The sequence below is a fragment of the Chroicocephalus ridibundus genome, chromosome 18 (assembly GCF_963924245.1).
Source record: "Chroicocephalus ridibundus chromosome 18, bChrRid1.1, whole genome shotgun sequence".
NCBI lineage: Eukaryota > Metazoa > Chordata > Aves > Charadriiformes > Laridae > Chroicocephalus > Chroicocephalus ridibundus.
Window position 1 is genome coordinate 8,564,343 of NC_086301.1, and position 21,001 is coordinate 8,585,343.

The 21,001-nt window shown below is 50.9% G+C and overlaps 1 protein-coding gene and 1 pseudogene across 1 annotated transcript; one reads left to right on the forward strand and one right to left on the reverse strand.

The window, feature by feature from the left end:
- Positions 1 to 276: 276 nt before the first annotated feature.
- On the reverse strand, positions 277 to 1,181 carry LOC134524881 (olfactory receptor 14J1-like; annotated as a pseudogene).
- A 17,074-nt stretch (positions 1,182 to 18,255) lies between these two features.
- Positions 18,256 to 19,164, forward strand: LOC134524883 (olfactory receptor 14A16-like; the record flags this gene model as incomplete). The annotated part of the gene is made up of 1 exon (XM_063355156.1): positions 18,256 to 19,164. A coding segment is annotated over exon 1 (909 nt), but the record flags the coding sequence as incomplete, so codon positions are not given.
- Between the last annotated feature and the right edge of the window lie 1,837 nt (positions 19,165 to 21,001).

Below are 21,001 nucleotides of genomic sequence, written 5' to 3' on the forward strand. Positions count from 1 at the left end.
GGCAGGAAATTAAGAAAGAAGAAAAAAAAGAATGAAAACATTGAAAAGAAAGAGAGAAAGAAAGAGAGAAAGAGAGAAAGAGACAGAAAGAAAGAAAGAAAGAAAGAAAGAAAGAAAGAAAGAAAGAAAGAAGGAAAGAAGGAAAGAAACCAACAAAAGAAGCACATAAATAGGTTATGAACAAAAGGTCATCCTGCTGTTATCTGAGAATATGCTGGGAGTCATGGGAGAAAGACAGTTACCTCATTGATGCTGAAATACAGTATATTGCAGTAGTTTCCTCAGGGCATCCCTGAGCTCCTGGTTCCTCATGCTGTAGATGAGGGGGTTCACTGCCGGAGGCACCACGGAGTACAGAAATGACACCACTAGGTCTAGATGTGGGGAGGAGATGGAGGAGGGCTTCAGGTAGGAAAACACACCAGTGCTGATAAACAGGGAGATAACGATCAGATGAGGGAGGCACGTGGAAAAGGCTTTGTGCGTCCCTGCTCAGAGGGGATCCTCAGCACAGCCCTGAAGATCTGCACATAGGACACCACAATGAAAACAAAACAGGCAAAAAAAAAAAAGTTACTAAAAGCAAGAAGCCCAACTTCCCTGAGGTACTCTGAGTCTGAGCAGGAGAGCTTGAGGATCTGGGGGATTTCACAGAAGAACTGGTCTAGGGCATCGCGTTGGCAGAGAGGTATTGAAAATGTATTGGCCGTGTGCAGGAGAGCGTGGAGAAAGCCACTGCCCCAGGCAGCTGCTGCCATGTGGACACAAGCTCTGCTGCCCAGGAGGGACCCATAGTGCAGGGGTTTGCAGATGGCAACGTAGCGGTCGTAGGCCATGACTGTCAGAAGATAAAACTCTGCTGAGATGAAGGTTACAAACAGGAAGACCTGTGCAACACATCCCAAGTAGGAGATGGCCCTTGTGTTCCAGAGGGAATTGGCCATGGCTTTGGGGAGAGTGGTGGAGATGCAGCCCAGGTCGAGGAGGGCGAGGTTGAGGAGGAAGAAGTACATGGGGGTGTGGAGGCGGTGGTCACAGGCTACGGCAGTGATGATGAGGCCATTGCCCAGGAGGGCAGCCAGGTAGATGGCCAGGAAGAGCCAGAAGTGCAAGAGCTGCAGCTCCCGCGTGTCTGCGAATGCCAGCAGGAGGAAGTGGGTGATGGAGCTGCCGTTGGACATCGGATCCCTTTGTTCCCGAGGTACTGCCAAAGGAGGAAAGCACACTCACAAGTCAGGACAGCTCTGAGCAAATCTCTTCCCATTGCCTGCCCTTCCAAACCCAAGCCCCGAAAACACTCTTTGCCTGTGTCCTTCCTTCCGGGAGCTTTCTGCATTGCCCTTGTTGGAGCTCTCATTGTTGCTGGCCAAGTGTGCCGTGAGGAGCAGAGCTCTGCTTGTGGGCTCCCAAGGAGTCATCCCTGCTCCACAGCAGCGGGGATTTGGGAAAGGGGTTACAGTGTCTGACATTCACTAGTTACCTCATCTGTAATCCACTTGTAACGCAGAGGAGCTGCTCAGCATATTCCTGCAGGAAAACCTCAAGGAAGCTCCCGGTTGTCCTAAAGCTGCAGTGACATGAGCAGAGCCAGCTCACTCCTCAGCCTTGTCGGGGGGGAACGACCACGCAGCTTTTGACTCACTCCCCCCTGGCCCCCTGCAGAGGAACAGGGAGAAGAGGGAGAAAAAGGAATAAAAATCTCATGGGTTGAGATACAGACAGTTTGATAGACCAGTAACGGGAAAGAAAATGACAATCCTTGTAAAAGAATATAGGAAACCAGGAGTGATGCAGTACAATTGCTTACCACCCGATGCCCATCCCGAGCAGCGAACACGGATTCCTGCCGCCCGGCCAACCCCCATTTCTATACTGAGCATGACGTCTGTGGTATGGAATATTCCTAGGCCCAGCTTGTCCTGCCTGTGCTCCCTCTCACTTTCTACGGGAAACCGAACAAGTCCTTGACTTAACATACACACTACTTAGCAACAACTCAACCAAAATGTCTCATCATCGTTAGTCTCATACTAAATCCAAACCACAGCAGCTTCTAGGAAGAAAATGAACTCTCTCCCAGCTGAAACCAGGACAATTCCCAGGTAGCGCTTGTCTTGAGGCGCTTCTGGCAAAGTCCCTGTGAAATGTCCACTGCCTCTGATGGTGCAGCAGAGAATCTCTGATCTTGGGTATGTCCTCCTGCTCTACACAGGAGAGAGATCCCATAGGTTTTGGGCTATGAGAGCTTTAGGAGATCCCTGCAGGAACTGCAGTGGCATTGCCCTGGACCAGTTTAGTGGCAGAGGACCAGCTCAAGGCATTTTATTGACCTCTCTGGTGGTTTTGGTGCTGAGCCCATGAAGCTCAGACACAGGGGAAGCTGATGAAACCTCTCCAGAAGTCAATGTCAGATGTAATTATGAAAGTTTCTTGGAGTGTTAATGGGTCCCACTGAGGGCCATTACTGCCAAAGGCTCCTGGGGGCTCGTTTGAGGGAAAACTGGAGGCAGTGAGGGCAGGTAGGCAAAGGCAATGGAGAGGTGTCTGATGCTGGCTACTCCTGAATGTGTGAGAGGAAGGCAAAGGGCCAAGCCCCGGCCTCCAGCCCCTGGGAAGGGAGATCCTGCCCCACAACCACAGCTCAGGGTCTTCCTGGGGCATTGTGATGGGAGGACGTGCAACGCCAAGGGCAGAAACACAGAATGACGGCTCCCGGGTGGGGAAGAGGAGGCGCTAAGGCCCTAGTGCTGTAAGGATAAGGTGTCTTCTGGTAGCCTTGGTGGCACAGACAACAGCCACAGCCAAGAGGAGAAAGACATAAGCACTGTTGGGGCCTTTCGGCCTTGCCATCTCCCTTGATCGCTTCCACCACTGACTGTGCTATGGTGTCCCACATCTGCTCCTCTTCCCCTGCAGGCTGCAGACATCCCCCCTGCTTCCCCGTCTTGCTCTCCTCTCGGCATCTCACTGCTTTTACTGACCTCTCTCCGTCGTCCTTGGCTCTTCTTGAAACACAACGCCTTGGGCTGATCCCGACTCCCTCTGGGTGATCTGTTGCAGCACAGCACTGCCCTTGCAGTGGCATTTCTTTCTCCTGGTGTCCAGTCTCAACCTCCCAAGCTGACCTTTGTTGCATTATTTCTTTCTCCTGCTGTTTCCTTCCGGAGAGAAGATCCATCGTCTCTGAAATAACCCTGCAACCAGTTTCAGGCCATTCCAATACTGCCCAGAGCCTCCCTGCCACTGGGCCAGAGAAGCCCAGGTCCCTCAGCCTCTCCACAAAGCACACGTGCACTGGGCCCTCAAGCCCATCGTGGCAGACCTCCTCTGGACACTCTCCTGGTCCTCTCCACTTCTCCAAAATGGGGAGCCGCACACTGGGACACAGCTGTGTGTGTTGGGCCACAGCAGTGCTGAGTGAAAGGGGAAGGTGACTCAAGTTGCCTGGGGGGCACACGCTCCTCCTCCAGCAGCCCCATAGACAGCCGGCCTTGTCCACAGTGAGCGTGCACCACTGGCTCATGAGGCGTCCCTCAGGGTGCCCAGCCCCGTCTCCGCAGGGTCCCTGCTCAGCACATCAGGTCCCAGCCTGTCCTCCTGCCTTGGGGTTATTCTTCCCCGGGATGCAGGACTGGACACTTCTCCTTGCAAAACTTCAAGACATTTCTGTTGGCCAAATCCCAGCATTTCTCCAGCTGCCCCTGGCCTCAAGCTCCATTTGGTCAGCTGTTAATGTTTGTGTGCAGATGGTCACCCTGATGCTTGTTCCTCAGTGCTTGGTATCTGGGGACAGATCACTTTAATATCTTTACAGAATCACACAGAATCACAGGATGGTTCGAGTTGGGAGGGACCTTAAAGATCACCCAGTTCCAACCCCCCGGCCCTGGGCAGGGACACCTCGCACTAGACCACGTTGCTCAAAGCCTCACCCAACCTGGCCTTGAACACCTCCAGGGATGGGGCATTGACAATTTCTCTGGGCAACCTGTTCCAGTGCCTCACCACCCTCACAGTAAAGAATTGTTTCCTGATATCCATTCTAAATCTACCCTCTTTCAATTTGAGGCCATTACCCCGTGCCCTGTCATCACACTCCCTGATAAAAAGTCCCTCCCCATCCTTGCGGTAGGCACCCTTTAGGGACTGGAAGGCCGCTGTAAGGTCTCCGCGGAGCCTTCCCTTCTCCAGGCTGAACAACCCCAACTCTCTCAGCCTGTCCTCAGAGCAGAGGGGCTCCAGCTCTCTGATCATCTTTGTGGCCCTCCGTTGGACCTGTTCCAACAGGTCCATGTCCTTCTTGTGGTGAGGACTCCAGAGCTCGACACAGTACTGCAGGTGGGGTCTCACCAGTACGGAGTAGAGGGGCAGAATCACCTCCCTCCATCTGCTGGCCACGCTTCTTTTGATGCAGCCCAGGATGCAGCTGGCTTTCTGGGCTGCAAGTGCACTTTGCCTGCTCGTGTTGAGCTTCTCGCCCACCAGCACGACCTTCTCCTCAGGGCAGCTCTCAAGCCATTCTCCGCTCAACCTGGATTTGTGCCTGGGATTGCCATGACCCAGGTGCAGGACCTTGCACGTGGCCTGGCTGAACTCTATGAGGTTCACACAGGCCCACCTCTCAAGCCTCTCCAGGTCCCTCTGGATGGCATCCCTTCCCTCCAGCGTGTTGACTGTGCCACACAGCTTGGTGTCGTCGGCAAACTTGCTGAGGGTGCACTCAATCCCATTGTCCATGTCACCAACAAAGATGTTAAACAGCACTGGTCCCAGTACTGACCCCTGAGGAACGCCACTCGTCACTGGTTTCCATGTGCACGTGATGATCTCAGCCCACTTTGCCACCACTGGAGAGACACAGGGAGAACCCATCTCATTCTAAGGCAGACATTGCAAAAGCTCAGTCAATCAGTCTCAGTCTTGTTTCTCCATCTTATCAGCAAAGTCAGTTTCGAAGAAATGCTGTGTAGACTCATAAAACCATTCAGATGGCAACGGATCACGGGAAGTCTCCAGCATAACCTCTTGCTCAAAGCAGGCTGCACGTCGATTTCAGGCTCTGTTACTCACAGCTTTGCCTATTTGTGTCATGAAAATCTCCTAGTGATTTCGGGTTTGCTTTTGCTTTTGATCTATTCATGTTGAGTTTGTCAAGCATTGTACAGCTCAATGCAAAGTATGACAGGAGGGGAAGATGACTTTCAGGTCCTTCAATTCTCCTAAGCTGATGCCATCCATGGACACTCTGGATAGTCAATGGGGTCCAGCAAATGATTTCCCAGCCTGAGGTTAGTCGTCTTCTTCTCACTGGATGAGTCACCCTCTAATCCCTCTTGACTGATTCGACTGTTTTCCTTTAAAGGTACTGGCAGCTTGGGCAGACACAGCCTGAACAAGCTGTTTGCAGTCAGCTCTCCAGGGGAGCTGAAGCTGCTCTGGAGTATGAAGATACCTAGGTGGAGCTATCAGAGATACCAGGAATGCCCCGGGAGACCTGTCCCCCTCCTGAGGAGGATTATAGCCAGGCAGGAGACGGTTTTGTCTAAGCTACTATGGGACACCTGTGTTCACACAACCAAGTACCTTGTTGGGACTTTTGGTACTATTTGGGCTCCTTTCACATACTCTGCTCTATCACTTTCTCCATAGGAGCCTCTTCAGGGCAATTCTCACTTCCTTATTCCTCAGGCTATAGATGACGGGGTTGCGCATGGGGGTCACAATCGTGCAAAACAGGGCAAGGTATTTGTCAGTGTCTGCAGAGTCTCTTGACCGTCGTTTAAAGTACACAACCATGAGGGAGCCATAGAAGAGAGTCACCACCCCCAGGTGTGAGGAGCAGGTGGAAAAGGCTTTGCGTCTGCCCAGAACTGAAGGCATTTTCAGCATTGCCCTGACAATTTGAGTGTAAGAAACGACCATCAAGGAAAAGGGAAGGACTGCAAAGAGCAGGATGATGGTGTGCAGCATCGCTTGGTTCCAGAAAGTGTCTGCACAGGCCAGTTCCAACAGAGGGGGGACATCACAGAAGAAGTGATGAAGGCTATGGGATGCACAGCCGGGCAAAGTGAACAGCCGGTAAGTCTGCCCTACTTGTACTGGGATGACAGCCACCCATGAGCCCACCACCAGTCTGACACAGAGCCTCCCATTCAGGATGAGGCCACAGTGCAGGGGGTCACAGGTAGCTACACAGCGGTCGTAGGCCATGGAGGCCAGGAGAAGGCTTTCGGTGCTGCCCAGCAAAACCAGGAAATACAGCTGGGCAGCACAGCCAAGGAAGGAGATGCTGCCGTCTCCCGTCAGGAAAGCCCGCAGCATTTTTGGCATGAGGCCATTCCCTGTGATGACCATGAGGTAGATGATCAGGAAGACTGTGAAGTGCAGGCCTTGCAGGTTGGCGTGGTCAGAGAATCCCAGAAGAAGAAAGCCAGGTCCTGCTGTGTGATTCTCCAAGGCTTTTCTTTGGGACATTTTCTGTCCACAGAGCAACCCAAACAACAGGCTCACTGGACAACGGCAGCGGCCCACGCACCATCACGCACCCCTCAAGCACAGTGAAAGACTACAGAGACCAGCACAGGTGTGACTGCAGTAATTAGGAAAGCCCAAACGAGATCTGCATGGCTGTATGGGAGTGGAACACCAGTTGCTCGTTGAGCAAAGGCTTCTCAGGAGAAAACAGAACAGATCTCTTCAGTCCAAATGATGTATGGACCAGAAAAAAATATTTTTTCTGCTAGGATGATGGAAGGGAAGGGAAGGGAAGGGAAGGGAAGGGAAGGGAAGGGAAGGGAAGGGAAGGGAAGGGAAGGGAAGGGAAGGGCAACACCAGCTTTCACTCTTAGATTTTAGTGAGAGAGGGTTCCCTCAGCTCTTCTCAGAGATAAGACCCCACCTCCCGAAGCTCTGTCGACACACACAGAGACCAGGGGGACATGCCTTAGATCCAAATTATGCATTTTTACATGGCTGACAGGTGAAGTCTATAAGAAAGAAAACAAACTGCTACCTGTCAATGAATCAGGTACATTGATGCACCCATGGGGCATTTCAACAAGGCAGAAAAGGTGCTATTTGTGCATATATCACGAGCTTTCAGGGTGCTAAAAGGAGGCGTTATGCAAGCAATCACAACACTACCTCAAAGAGCTTTCAAAGCATTCAAAAAAGGAAGGCGATGAAAGGTAGAGGAGTGGAGATCAGTGGGTGATCTCCCGAGATATCTAGTTTTCCTGAAAAGGTCGGGCTTTTATAACTTCTGGACAAGCTCTGCCTGGTTCCGGTTCCTGTTCCTGACCCTGCTGCTCTGTCGCATGGATTCATGGCAGCTTACTGAGGGCTCCATGGCTCCGTTCCCAGCGCAGAAACGTTCCCCAGTCCCTGTAAGCCCTTGCAGAGCGATGCTCGCGTCGGCTGGGAGACTGAGCCTTCCCTTTTGCATTTCCCAGAGCACACGGACTTCTCACGGCTCACACGTGAAGAACGTGAGCCATTAACAAGCAGCTCTGTTTGTCATCTTAAACTCTGACATATGAATAACGAGAATAGCGGTTTAGAACATGTCATAAAAGCATTCACATTAGCCAAGTGAAAAAAAACCAACACAAATGTCTTGTTCAAGAGGACGCTTGAATTCCCAGAGACATGCAGTCTTAAGAGCGTGATCACTATTACTTTTTCTTTTTTTCTTACTGGTCCTGCCTAGTGAGTTCTCCTAGAGCTGCCATTCAAAATCTGCAAGATAAAATTAGGGTTTATGTGAGGGAAAAGTGACCATGATTTCTTTCCTAATCTCCCCATTTCTGCATGCAAAGACGTGTAGAAAAATGAAAGATTTTTATTTCCTGAAATACCGTCAGATACTTGCATTTATCATGCACAAATTTTTAAGTGAAAGAAAGCATTTATAGGCAGGTTGCCCATAAGCAGCATTTTCTCCTTGTATGAACACACTCTGCCACCCCCCGGCCCCAAACCTACAGCATATTCTTTCTAACGCCCAGATAACTCGGTGCTTCATGAGATCACACCTAGTGCATGGGCTGGACTGACTTTGGGCGTGGGAAACTGCTGGAGGACTCTTCGCACAGTGACTGTCTCACCAGCGGCATTTCTCCAAGCCGAACAAAACCTGCTCCTCTGAGCCCAGCCAAGCCACCCCGATGCCTGCAGCCGCTTTTGGCAGTGGCTGTGCCGCCACGGTGCCTCAGCACTTCAGAGCATGCCGAAAGGGATTTACCATTGGCAGAAGCCACAATGCAGGAACACGCTCCTCACTCCATGGTGCCGCGGGAGACGGCGGTGACCTCTTTTCCTCTCTCTCATTTCCCTGGAAACCACCTGCGTGGGGTTCTCTGGACACTTCTCCCCGACTCATGTTCCTACCTGGGTATAAGTCAGTTAGTGAACAAGCCCAGGAGAGACGACAGCAATGCTAGTGCTACCTGTGCTCCTCCCCAGACACCCACCGCATCATTAACAACGTTAGAAAGACTATCAGAATAATGGACGTTTGCGTCATCAGCAGGCTCTGAGCAACTTCCAGAACATGACTTTCAAAAATAGAGAAATTGAGAAATGAGACTGGGCAGCTCAAAAGAAAACTGCTAAGCTTGTGAGAGGGAAAAAAAAAAAAAAAGAAAAAAATCAAGGAGGGAGCAGGAAATAAGTAAATTCAGTCTGTGATTAGCTTTAGTTTGCAGCAGCAGAAAAGGCTGCTCCGCAACATCTCCTCCCTGGGCCTCCACCTTGGCTGTGCCCCGTATTAGCTCCAAGGTGGAGACGGTCTTGAGTGGTCAAACTCCAATGGCTCATGCTCTGTGCTCAGGTTCACCTCCAAAGGGGGTGCAGGGAGAAAGCTCAGGTTGTAGGTTCATGGGAAGGTTAGAAGGCCTGTGTCCTGTCACTGCACTGCAGATGTCTACGTTTGCACAGTTTAACGTGACACGAACAATGGATGAGTGTGTCTGACCAAGGCAGCCTTGCGTGGCTCTATCGCCAATAGCACAAATGGCCCTTCCAGATGAGAGCATCTCCTGCATTCCTGTGAGGCTCACGCAGCCCTTGATTTCTTACTCTGCAACTCTACGCGCGGGTCGAGCCCTACCGTTCAGGCAGTTCTTCACCCACTGCAATCCTCTACCTGCTCATCTCCAACTTGGGCAACTTGTCCAGAAGGAGACTTTGAGGGACACTATCAAAAGCTTTACTACAATCCAGCAAAACTACATCCACCACCTTCCCTTCATCCACTGGGCAGGTGACCTTATTGTGGTTCGTGGTGAATCATTTGTCCCCCTTAATGTTAACTCCTTCTCCCAGGTGGGCATTAGGGCTCTAGATGGCCCCCAGTTCAGGCTTGGCTGTTCACTCTCCAAGAAGGGCACTCTGTGGAGACTGCAGCAATACTGAGAGGGTTTCCCAGCAAAGTCCAAGAGAACAAGAGGAGGAGAAAGCCCAAGCTCTGACTCCATGAAGAGAAACTGGAGGTGCTGGAGATAATCTGGCCAAAGATTCCCCATGACAGGGGAATCCCTTCCCACCACTACCACTGGAGGGGTCTCCATGCACATTTCCAGCATTGTTAGAGTGCCAAAATACCCAAAGAAAGTCCTTTTGTGTCCATGCCCTGCTGTCCTGGCTGGCCTGCCTGGTGACCGTGGCTGAGAACAGGCTTATCCCAGTGCTTGACCCAGCCACGGGACCTTTCTTCCCTTTCACTGGCAGAGACAGGTTGTGACTTCACGATCAGCGGCCAAGCCATTTTACTATTTCTGGCCTGTGAGGTTCTGAGGCAGAATTGACTTCAGGCACCTTCACAGACACCTGCCTCTTACTCACCTGTGAGGTTCTGAGGCACAGCTGACATAAGAGTAGCTTCCCCACCATCACCCACCTTGTCACCCACAAGCTGATCTTATACATGTCATCTGACATTTCGTCTTCCGAAGTCAGGCGACCGTTCCAGGACCTCACAACCTGTGCATTCACTCTGCCTCTGGGGGAAAAACAGCTTAGAGTGAGGTTTGGAGGACAAGGGAAGGTTAGGGTTTCCGAGGGAGGCCGCTAGGTCTTTTGGGTTAGGGGTTTCTGTTACCAGTTCTCTTCCATGCGAACCAAAAACTCTGGTCAAATCTGGTAAGAGTTCCCCTTTTAGGGCTAGGGGTCATGGTGAGGCTCAGGATGATTCTTCTTAGGGCTTCTTGTAATTGATCTGAGTCCTGCTCAGCTTTGTGGGTTAGGGGGTTGGGTTAGGGCTAGAGGCTTAGGGTTAGGCCAGAGTTAAGGCATTTCAAGAGCAGGAACATCGCCAAGTGCTGTCCCTCCCACACGCTTCTCCCTTCACCTATCCCATGCTCCCTTCTCTCTTTGATGAAACTCTCAGGCGTCTCGAGCACTTCACCACGCTGCTCCTCACACGCAGCTTCCCCCAGCATTAATGACACCACAATCTACTCGCCAGCAAGGGCACCTTTGCCTTCATCCTCCTCTTGCCTGCCCCTAACATCTCATCATCTCCCTGGCCTTTCCCTCCAGAACTTCACAATCCCTGCCCTCCTCCTACATCCTGGGAAACATGAGTAAGACTTAGGGGAGGGGTTGAAGACGAAAGGAGGTTGAGGGACAGGATTAGGGAGTTGGCTTTGGGTTTAGGCGTGAGGCATGTGGTGAGGGTTTCAGCTTTGGCATTGGTGTTCAGGGAAGGGCTACAGATGAGAGCTGCAGGTGAGGGATTAGGGTTAGGGTCCAGCAAAGTCTCAGTGTGAGCTGGGCAGTGCTGGGTCAGAGGGGAAGGGTGCGTAGCCACTTCGCATGTTTCTGCCCTCGTGATGACCAGGGGAAAACTCAGCTGCCGATGACCAAAAGCATCATCATTCTAATGAGCTTCCAGAACAAATCACACACACAGACACACACAAACACAAGGCTTACAAGAGAGCTTTTTAAATCGAATCGCGCACACACAAACAGATACAGAGGTTAACCTATAGAATTAAGATGTTTCTCTTTTTGCAAAAAGTAGTAAATTCCTGGTACCAAACGATCTTGGTCACCTCGAGAAATCCAATAGTAGTGAATGACTCACTCTTTTCCTTCGTCTGCATTTGTCAGCAGATGAGCTCTGAAATCCTCGCGAAATCTACTCTGAAATCCAATCTTCAAAAGCCTCATGAAATCTACTTTTGAAATCCTCGCAAAACCTATACTTTGATATCCTTGGAAAATCTACACTTTGATATCTTCATATCCTCATATCCTCCTGCACGCTTTGATAGCCTGATATCCTCGATGTCCAGGGGCACCCACAACATCTCTGGAAAACCTGTTCCATCGTCTCACAACCCTTTTCATAAAAAAATTCTTCCTCAGGCCTATGCTAAATCTACTCTTTTCCAGTTTAGAACTGTTGTCTCTTGTCCTGTCACTACAGGCCTTGGTCAAGAGTCCCTTTCTTACGTATAACTCCCCTTTAAACTATATAAACTCTCGTATGTCTCAGGCGAACCTTGCCATGTTTGAATCTGTCAATAAGACGCTGTGTTGATTATAGCAAATTTTGTTAAATCATTTTGATAATTGCCAGGTGATTAATATTGTTAACATCATACAACTAAAACCTGTGTTAATAAATCTTAAATTGCTGCCACATCAAAGTTGGGCAGGATCCCAAATCAACATTCCCAAGAAGAGTGGACATGAGGAGAAAGAAATGTCCCATGAAGGACAGTGCTGTGAGTGCTGAGGTCACCCAGAGGGAGCCTGGATCAGCGCAACGCTGGGTGTTCCAAGGAACAGGCAGGGAGGAAGAAGAGCTGTCGGTAAAGGTGAGGAGATGCCCCAGTGGGAGCAAGGGGAGGAAACAGGTTGGGTGTCCACAGCCTGCAGGTCTTTGTCCCCTTGGCTGTGGCGGTTGTCTTTGCTACCAAGGCCTGAAAGGAGACACCTTAATCTCATGGAAGCGGGGCCTCACTGCTTCCTCGCACCCCCCAGGGAGGCCGGGAGGTGTGGTGCCGTTGTCCTTCACTCGGCATTGCACACCCCACACCTCACTGCCCCAGGAGGAGCCCTGAGCCAGTGTGAGGGACAGCATCCCCCTTCCCAGGGCTGGCCGCTTGGCGGGATAAAATACATCAAGGCTTTACTCAGCACCAGCTCCACCTGCACAGTGCCTTTGCCTCCCTGTAATCACAGCCTCCACTTGCCTGCTCCAACAAATCCATGGGGAGGCTTGGTCTGTAATGGCCCTCAGTGGGGACAATTAATGCTCCAAGACACTTTGGCGTTTGCTTCTGACTTGAATTCCTGCACAGGTTGTTCCAGCTCCTCTCAGTATCTGGCATTCCTGGGCTCAGCAGCAAATGCCCCATGGGGCTCGTTAAAGTGCAGAAAGCCCTAATGAGCCACAGCTCTTCCATGATTTCCTTCAGGGCTTCTAGCCTGGTACAGCTCATTGGAGAGGTCTCAGGAGTCTACTTAAAGTGGAAGGTTTCAAGAAGAACTTAATAAAAAGGTAATTTTTCATTTTGAAAGGGCTTTTTATTAGTCTTTTTATTTTTCCAGAGGAAATGCTTGCAGCTTTCTCCAACTGATACTGAACCAGAGGGTCTCCTAAGGAAGACCGGAAAGGAACCAACTGCCGTCTCCTCGAGTCCCCCACTATATGGACAACTTTCCCCCCCACCTCCTCCTCCCCACCGTTTCTCTTGGGGCTGCCTGGGACTTGCATTCTTTTCCTACATCAGACTTGTGCGCTGAGTCTGCAGCTGAATGTTAACAGCTCCTTTGCACCAATTCCTGCCTGATTCCCCCGCAGACTTGGCTGTAAATAGACAAGGGATTCTTATTAAATTTGAGCAACCAGAAGGAAAAAAATGATACAAATTAATTAAAGAAACCCAATGCATTCCTCCACTATATGCCAAGTCCAAGCCTCCAATAAGGTCCACCTTCCTCAAACCATCACCATAAAAGATATATGTTGGAGACACTGATAGGAAATTATAAATATACGTACAATTAGTGAGTTGGCTAAAGAGACAGTGTGGCAGATTAAGAAAACTTTGCCTTATTCTTGGCCAAATTTCCAGCCCAGAACCTTGTCACCAACTCATGTCTCTAGCGATGTCCCTGCCCATGTTACATTATGTGCTTGTTAAACAAAAGTTTTCTTCTCCAGCAAACTCTAGCAAAACTCCTCCTTGGAGACAGTCTCCCCTCAAAGTCCCCTTGCAACCCTGTGGCCAATTGAGATGCAAGAATAAACTCATTACAGTTCCTTCACGTTAACGAGCTCCCAGGGGAAGGTCACGGAGTGTGGAGGGCTCTCAAAGGAATAAAGAGCCTTGGAGGTTCAGCAGGGTCTGCTGAGGGCTGTGGGTGATGAAGCTGCTTCAGGCAATGGAAGTGTGCCTCCTGGGGGCTGATTAGAGCCGAAAGCCAGAGGCAGTGATTGCAGGGTGACAAAGAAAGGAGGCAGAGACATCCTGTGTGCTGTAGCCCCCTGGATGTGCCCGGTCAAGACAAGGGGCGCAGTGCTAACCCCCAGCTCATTGAAATGGGGATGCTTTTGGTCATCACCACATGAGCTTTCCCTCTGCTCACCACGAGGGCCCAGACACGCTGAGTGCCTTCCACACTCTTGCCCCTCAGACTCGGCAGGACGCAGCTCCCGCTAAGCCTTTGCCTGGACCCTAACCCTAATCCCTCACCTGCAGCTCTCATCTGTAGCCCTTCCATGAACACGAACACCAAAGCTGAAACCCTCACCACATGCCTCATGGCTAAAGCTGTTAGAGCGGGTCAAGACATGGATCACCAAAAGTCATTGGAGGGCTGGAAGACGTCTCCTAGGAAGAACAGCTGAGAGAGTTGACGTTCTTGAGCCTGGAAACAAAAAAGCTGCAAGGAGACCTTCTTGTGGCCTCTTAATCTATGAGGGAGGTTTATAAGAGAGAGAGAGAGAGATTTTACCAGGGCCAGTAATGACAGGACAAGGGGCAATGGCTTTACACTGAAAGAGTGCAGATTTAGATTGGACATAGGGAAGAAATATTTCACAGTGAGGGTGGTGAGACACTGGAAAAGGTTGCCCAGAGAAGTTGTGGATTCCCCATCCTTGGCGGTGTTCAGGGTCAGGTAGGGCAGGGCTTTGAGCATCCTGATCAAGTCACAGATGTCCCTAAAAACAGGCATAGGACTAGATGATCTTTAATAGTCCCTTCAAACCCAAACCATTCTGGGATACTAGGAGAGCAGATGTGGCAACACCAGTGCTGAGTCGAGGGGGACAATAAATCCCCATGTCTGGGTGGCCACGGTCCTTCTAACACCGCATCATATGCAGCTGGCCTTAATGGTGCTGAGCCTTTACCAGAGGCTCATATGGCATCCCTCAAAATGCCCAGGCCCCTCTCCTCAGACTCACTCCTCACCTGGTCCACGCCCACTTTGCCCCTTCTCCTTGAAAAACTTGAGGAGGTTTCTGTTGGCCACGTCCCCAGGTGTCTCAAGGTCCCTGTGCATTGAATGGTCACTGTATGGGAGGAGATGAGGGTGATCCAAGAGAAGAACTTGAGAGTGGAAAAAGACTGGAAAAGGGAATGAAAGTTGAATAGAATCATAGCATTGTCTTGGTTGGAAGGGACCTTTCAGATCACCTACTCCAACCATCAACGTACCTCTGACAAAAGCCATCACTACACCATAGCTCTAAGCACTATGTCTGCTTGTCTTTTAAATACCTCCATGGATGGTGCCTCAACCACTTCCTGGGCAGTCTGTTCCAATGCTAGATAACCCCTTCAGTGTAAAAATTTTTCCTAATATCCTGCCTAAACCTCCCCGGCACAACTTGAGGCCATTTTCTTTTGTCCTATTGCCTCTCACTTGGGAGAAGAGACCGACCCCACATCCTTACAACCTCCTTTCCGGGAGTTTTAGAGAGTGAGAAGGTCTCCCCTCAGCCTACTTTTCTCCAGGCTTAACAATCCCAGCTCTCTCAGCCACTCCACATAAAGTTTATTCTCCAGATCCCTCACCAGCTCCGTTGCCCTTCCCTGGACCCACTCCAGCGCCTCAATACCTCGCCTCATTACCTTTTTTGTGGTGAGGGGCCCAAAACAGGACGCAGTACTCGAGGTGGGGCCTCACCAGTGCCGAGTGCAGGGGGAGGATCACTTCCCTACTCCTCCTCACCACACTGTTCCCGATACAGGCCAGGATGCTGTTGGCCTTCTTGGCCACCTGGGCACACTGCTGGCTCGTATTCAGCCGGCAGTCGACCAACACCCCCAGGTCTTTTGCTGCAGGGCAGCTCTCCAGCCACTCCTCCCCAGGCTTGTAACGCTGCATGGGGTTGGTGTGACCCAAGTGCAGGACCTGGCACTTGGCCTTGTTGAACCTCAGACCACTGGCCTTGGTCCATCGATCCAGACTCTCCAGATCCCTCTGCAATGCATTCCTACCCTCAAGCAGGTTGACACTCCCAATCGACTTGGTGTCATCTGCAAACTTACTCAGGGTGCACTCAATCCAATGGATGACCAAATGGAGCTTGAGTCCAGGGACAGCTAGAGAAATGCTGGGATTTGGCCAACAGAAATGTCTTGAAGTTTTGCAAGGAGAAGTGTCCAGTCCTGCATCCCGGCGAAGAATAACCCCAAGGCAGGAGGACAGGCTGGGACCTGATGTGCTGAGCAGGGACCCTGCGGAGATGGGGCTGGGCACCCTGAGGGACGCCTCATGAGCCAGTGGTGCACGCTCACTGTGGACAAGGCCGGCTGTCTATGGGGCTGCAGGAGGAGGAGCGTGTGCCCCCCAGGCAACTTGAGTCACCTTCCCCTTTGACTCAGCACTGCTGTGGCCCAACACACACAGCTGTGTCCCAGTGTGCGGCTCCCCATTTTGGAGAAGTGGAGAGGACCAGGAGAGTGTCCAGAGGAGGTCTGCCACGATGGGCTTGAGGGCCCAGTGCACGTGTGCTTTGTGGAGAGGCTGAGGGACCTGGGCTTCTCTGGCCCAGTGGCAGGGAGGCTCTGGGCAGTATTGGAATGGCCTGAAACTGGTTGCAGGGTTATTTCAGAGACGATGGATCTTCTCTCCGGAAGGAAACAGCAGGAGAAAGAAATAATGCAACAAAGGTCAGCTTGGGAGGTTGAGACTGGACACCAGGAGAAAGAAATGCCACTGCAAGGGCAGTGCTGTGCTGCAACAGATCACCCAGAGGGAGTCGGGATCAGCCCAAGGCGTTGTGTTTCAAGAAGAGCCAAGGACGACGGAGAGAGGTCAGTAAAAGCAGTGAGATGCCGAGAGGAGAGCAAGACGGGGAAGCAGGGGGGATGTCTGCAGCCTGCAGGGGAAGAGGAGCAGATGTGGGACACCATAGCACAGTCAGTGGTGGAAGCGATCAAGGGAGATGGCAAGGCTGAAAGGCCCCAACAGTGCTTATGTCTTTCTCCTCTTGGCTGTGGCTGTTGTCTGTGCCACCAAGGCTACCAGAAGACACCTTATCCTTACAGCACTAGGGCCTTAGCGCCTCCTCTTCCCCACCCGGGAGCCGTCATTCTGTGTTTCTGCCCTTGGCGTTGCACATCCTCCCATCACAATGCCCCAGGAAGAGCCCTGAGCTGTGGTTGTGGGGCAGGATCTCCCTTCCCAGGGGCTGGAGGCCAGGGCTTGGCCCTTTGCCTTCCTCTCACACATTCAGGATTAGCCAGCATCAGAGACACCTCTCCATTGCCTTTGCCTACCTGCCCTCACTGCCTCCAGTTTTCCCTCAAACGAGCCCCCAGGAGCCTTTGGCAGTAATGGCCCTCAGTGGGACCCATTAACGCTCCAAGAAACTTTCATAATTACATCTGACATTGACTTCTGGAGAGGTTTCATCAGCTTCCCCTGTGTCTGAGCTTCATGGGCTCAGCACCAAAACCACCAGAGAGGTCAATAAAATGCCTTGAGCTGGTCCTCTGCCACTAAACTGGTCCAGGCTCCTGGGATGGAGGAAAGTCATGGCAAGTCTCTTTTGCAGTCTCTTCTGCAAAGCGTGAGAGGAGATAAGCAGGCAGAGAGAGGTTAAAGGCAGCTGGGAGTGGGAGGACTCTGAGAGCTCACAGAGAGAGAAACCTTCACAGTCCTTGACACGGTAAGTCTCTGGGTGCAGGGCAATGCCACTGCAGTTCCTGCAGGGATCTCCTAAAGCTCTCATAGCCCAAAACCTATGGGATCTCTCTCCTGTGTAGAGCAGGAGGACATACCCAAGATCAGAGATTCTCTGCTGCACCATCAGAGGCAGTGGACATTTCACAGGGACTTTGCCAGAAGCGCCTCAAGACAAGCGCTACCTGGGAATTGTCCTGGTTTCAGCTGGGAGAGAGTTCATTTTCTTCCTAGAAGCTGCTGTGGTTTGGATTTAGTATGAGACTAACGATGATGAGACATTTTGGTTGAGTTGTTGCTAAGTAGTGTGTATGTTAAGTCAAGGACTTGTTCGGTTTCCCGTAGAAAGTGAGAGGGAGCACAGGCAGGACAAGCTGGGCCTAGGAATATTCCATACCACAGACGTCATGCTCAGTATAGAAATGGGGGTTGGCCGGGCGGCAGGAATCCGTGTTCGCTGCTCGGGATGGGCATCGGGTGGTAAGCAATTGTACTGCATCACTCCTGGTTTCCTATATTCTTTTACAATGATTGTCATTTTCTTTCCCGTTACTGGTCTATCAAACTGTCTGTATCTCAACCCATGAGATTTTTATTCTTTTTTCTCCCTCTTCTCCCTATCCCACTGCAGGTGTTTCAGGAAGAGCGAGTGTGTGGTCATTCCCCCCCGACAAGGCTGAGGAGTGAGCTGGCTCTGCTCATGTCATTGCGGCTTTAGGACAACCAGGAGCTTCCTTGAGGTTTTCCTGCAGGAATATGCTGAGCAGCTCCTCTGCGTTACAAGTGGATTACAGATGAGGTAACTAGTGAATGTCAGACGCTGTAACCCCTTTCCCAAATCCCCGCTGCTGTGGAGCAGGGATGACTCCTTGGGAGCCCACAAGCAGAGCTCTGCTCCTCACGGCACACTTGGCCAGCAACAATGAGAGCTCCAACAAGGGCAATGCAGAAAGCTCCCGGAAGGAAGGACACAGGCAAAGAGTGTTTTCGGGTCTTGGGTATGGAAGGGCAGGCAATGGGAAGAGATTTGCTCAGAGCTGTCCTGACCTGTGAGTGTGCTTTCCTCCTTTGGCAGTACCTCGGGAACAAAGGGATCCGATGTCCAACGGCAGCTCCATCACCCACTTCCTCCTGCTGGCATTCGCAGACACGCGGGAGCTGCAGCTCTTGCACTTCTGGCTCTTCCTGGCCATCTACCTGGCTGCCCTCCTGGGCAATGGCCTCATCATCACTGCCGTAGCCTGTGACCACCGCCTCCACACCCCCATGTACTTCTTCCTCCTCAACCTCGCCCTCCTCGACCTGGGCTGCATCTCCACCACTCTGCCCAAAGCCATGGCCAATTCCCTCTGGGACACCAGGGCCATTTCTTTCTTGGGTTGTGTTTCCCAGGTCTTTTTCTTTGCCTCCTTCATCTCAGCTGAGTTTTACCTTCTCACCATCATGGCCTATGACCGCTCCATTGCCATCTGCAAACCCCTGCACTATGGGTCCCTCCTGGGCAGCAGAGCTTGTGTCCACATGGCAGCAGCTGCCTGGGGCAGTGGCTTTCTCCATGCTCTCCTGCACACGGCCAATACGTTTTCAATACCTCTCTGCCACGGAAATACTGTGGACCAGTTCTTCTGTGAAATCCCCCAGATCCTCAAGCTCTCCTGCTCAGACGCAGACTACCTCAGGGAGAGCGGGCTTATTGTAGTTGCTGTCTTTTTTTCTTTTGCCTGTTTTGTTTTCATTGTGGTGTCCTATGTGCAGATCTTCAGGGCTGTGCTGAGGATCCCCTCAGAGCAGGGACGGCACAAAGCCTTTTCCACGTGCCTCCCTCACCTGGCCGTGGTCTCTCTGTTTCTCAGCACTGCCACATTTGCCTACCTGAAGCCCTCCTCCATCTCCTCCCCAGTACTAGACCTAGTGATGTCCATTCTGTACTTGGTGGTGCCTCCGGCAGTGAACCCCCTCATCTACAGCATGAGGAACCAGGAGCTCAGGGATGCCCTGAGAAAACTATTGCAATATACTGCAATATTCACAGAAAACAGCAGGACAACCTTCTGTTCATAACCATTTTACAGTCCTTCCCTTTCTTTCTTTCTTTCTTTCTTTCTTTCTTTCTTTCTTTCTTTCTTTCTTTCTTTCTTTCTTTCTTTCTTTCTTTCTTTCTTTCTTTCTTTCTTTCTTTCTTTCTTTCTTTCTTTCTTTCTTTCTTTCTTTCTTTCTTTCTTTCTTCCTTCCTTCCTTCCTTCCTTCCTTCCTTCCTTTCTTTCTTTCTTTCTTTCTTTCTTTCTTTCTTTCTTTCTTTCTTTCTTTCTTTCTTTCTTTCTTTCTTTCTTTCTTTCTTTCTTTCTTTCTTTCTTTCTTTCTTTCTTTCTTTCTTTCTTTCTTTCTTTCTTTCTTTCTTTCTTTTTCTTTCTATTCTATCTTTCTTTTTGTTCCTTTTTTTTCCTTCCTATATTCCTTGCTTTCTTTATCTATTCCTCTCTTTCTCTCTTTTACTGTTTCTTTTTTTTCTCTCTCCTCTTACTTTAGGCTTGTTGTAATATTATTCCTAATCTCGCTTTTTCAGCATTTCAGTGTTCTTTCTTCCCAATGACCTGATGTACACGGGAAGCCAGACTCCATCTATACTTGAAACAAAATAAAGGCAGCAGCAGAAAATCAAGCAGCGAATGAATGCTTTATTTTGCTTTGCTTACACACGCAGCTTTTGCTTTACCTGGGCTGAGCTGGGAAGCGCTCGGGAGAGGAAAACACCAGTGCAGAGCTCAGCTGTGTGAGTGTGAAGGCTGGGTGCACACAGCAGTGTTCTCACACAGCCAGGCCTTCTGGAGAGACAGGAAGGACCAGCAGAGCAGGACCTGCTCTGTGCCATGGACCACGGACACCCCGGGGAACCTGCCCCAGGTAATCGTCACCAACCAGCCCCTCACAGCTGCAGCAGCAGCCACTCACCTCCGCTCAGAGAGCTGCTCTGTCCCTCCATGGAGGGACACAAAATGACTGCATCAGAAGTTTGTTCTTGCTTTACAGACTCTTGAATGCACATGTCATGTGGGTGATGAGATGAATTTGAGGGAGCACAAGTGCCAGCAGCTACTGCTAGGAGTGTCCTGTTGTGGGAAACTCAGTCTCTTGGGATCACTTCAGGATTAGAGTAACACCCCCTGGGTAACCACCACTGCCATGTGCTTCCTTGTATGTGGGTCATAGAGACATCGAATCACAGAATCACAGCATGGTTCGGGTTGCAAAGAACCTTTAAAGGTCATCTAGTCCAATCCCCTCTCCACACACAGGGACATCTTTCACTACATCAGGTTTCTCAAAGCATTGTCCAACCAGACTTTAAACACTTCCAATGATGGGCCATCGTCAGCTTTTCTGGGCAACCTGTTCCCTCCTCTCACCACCATTATCGCAATATATTTCTCCCTTATCTCCAATCTAAACCCGCCCTCTCTCCCTTTAAAACCCTTGGCCCTCGTCCTGTCACTGCAGGCCTTGGTACAAAGTCTCTCCTCCACTGTCCTACAAGCCTCCTTTTTATATTGGATTCCTGCAATAAGGTCTCCCTGGAGCCTTCTCTTCTCTGTGCTAAACAACCCCAACTCTCTCAGCTTTTCTCCATGAGAGGTGTTCCAGCTTTCAGAGCATTTTTGTGGCCCTACTCTACACGCACGCTAACAGGTCTATATTGGTCTTGTGCTTGGCACCCCTGAGCTGGACACTGTTCTCCAGCTGGGGTCTCACCACAGCAGCGTAGAGGAGGACAATCCCCTCCCTCCACCTGCTGGCCACGCTTCTTTTCATGCAGCCCAGGATGCGCTTGGCTTTCTGGTCCTGCACT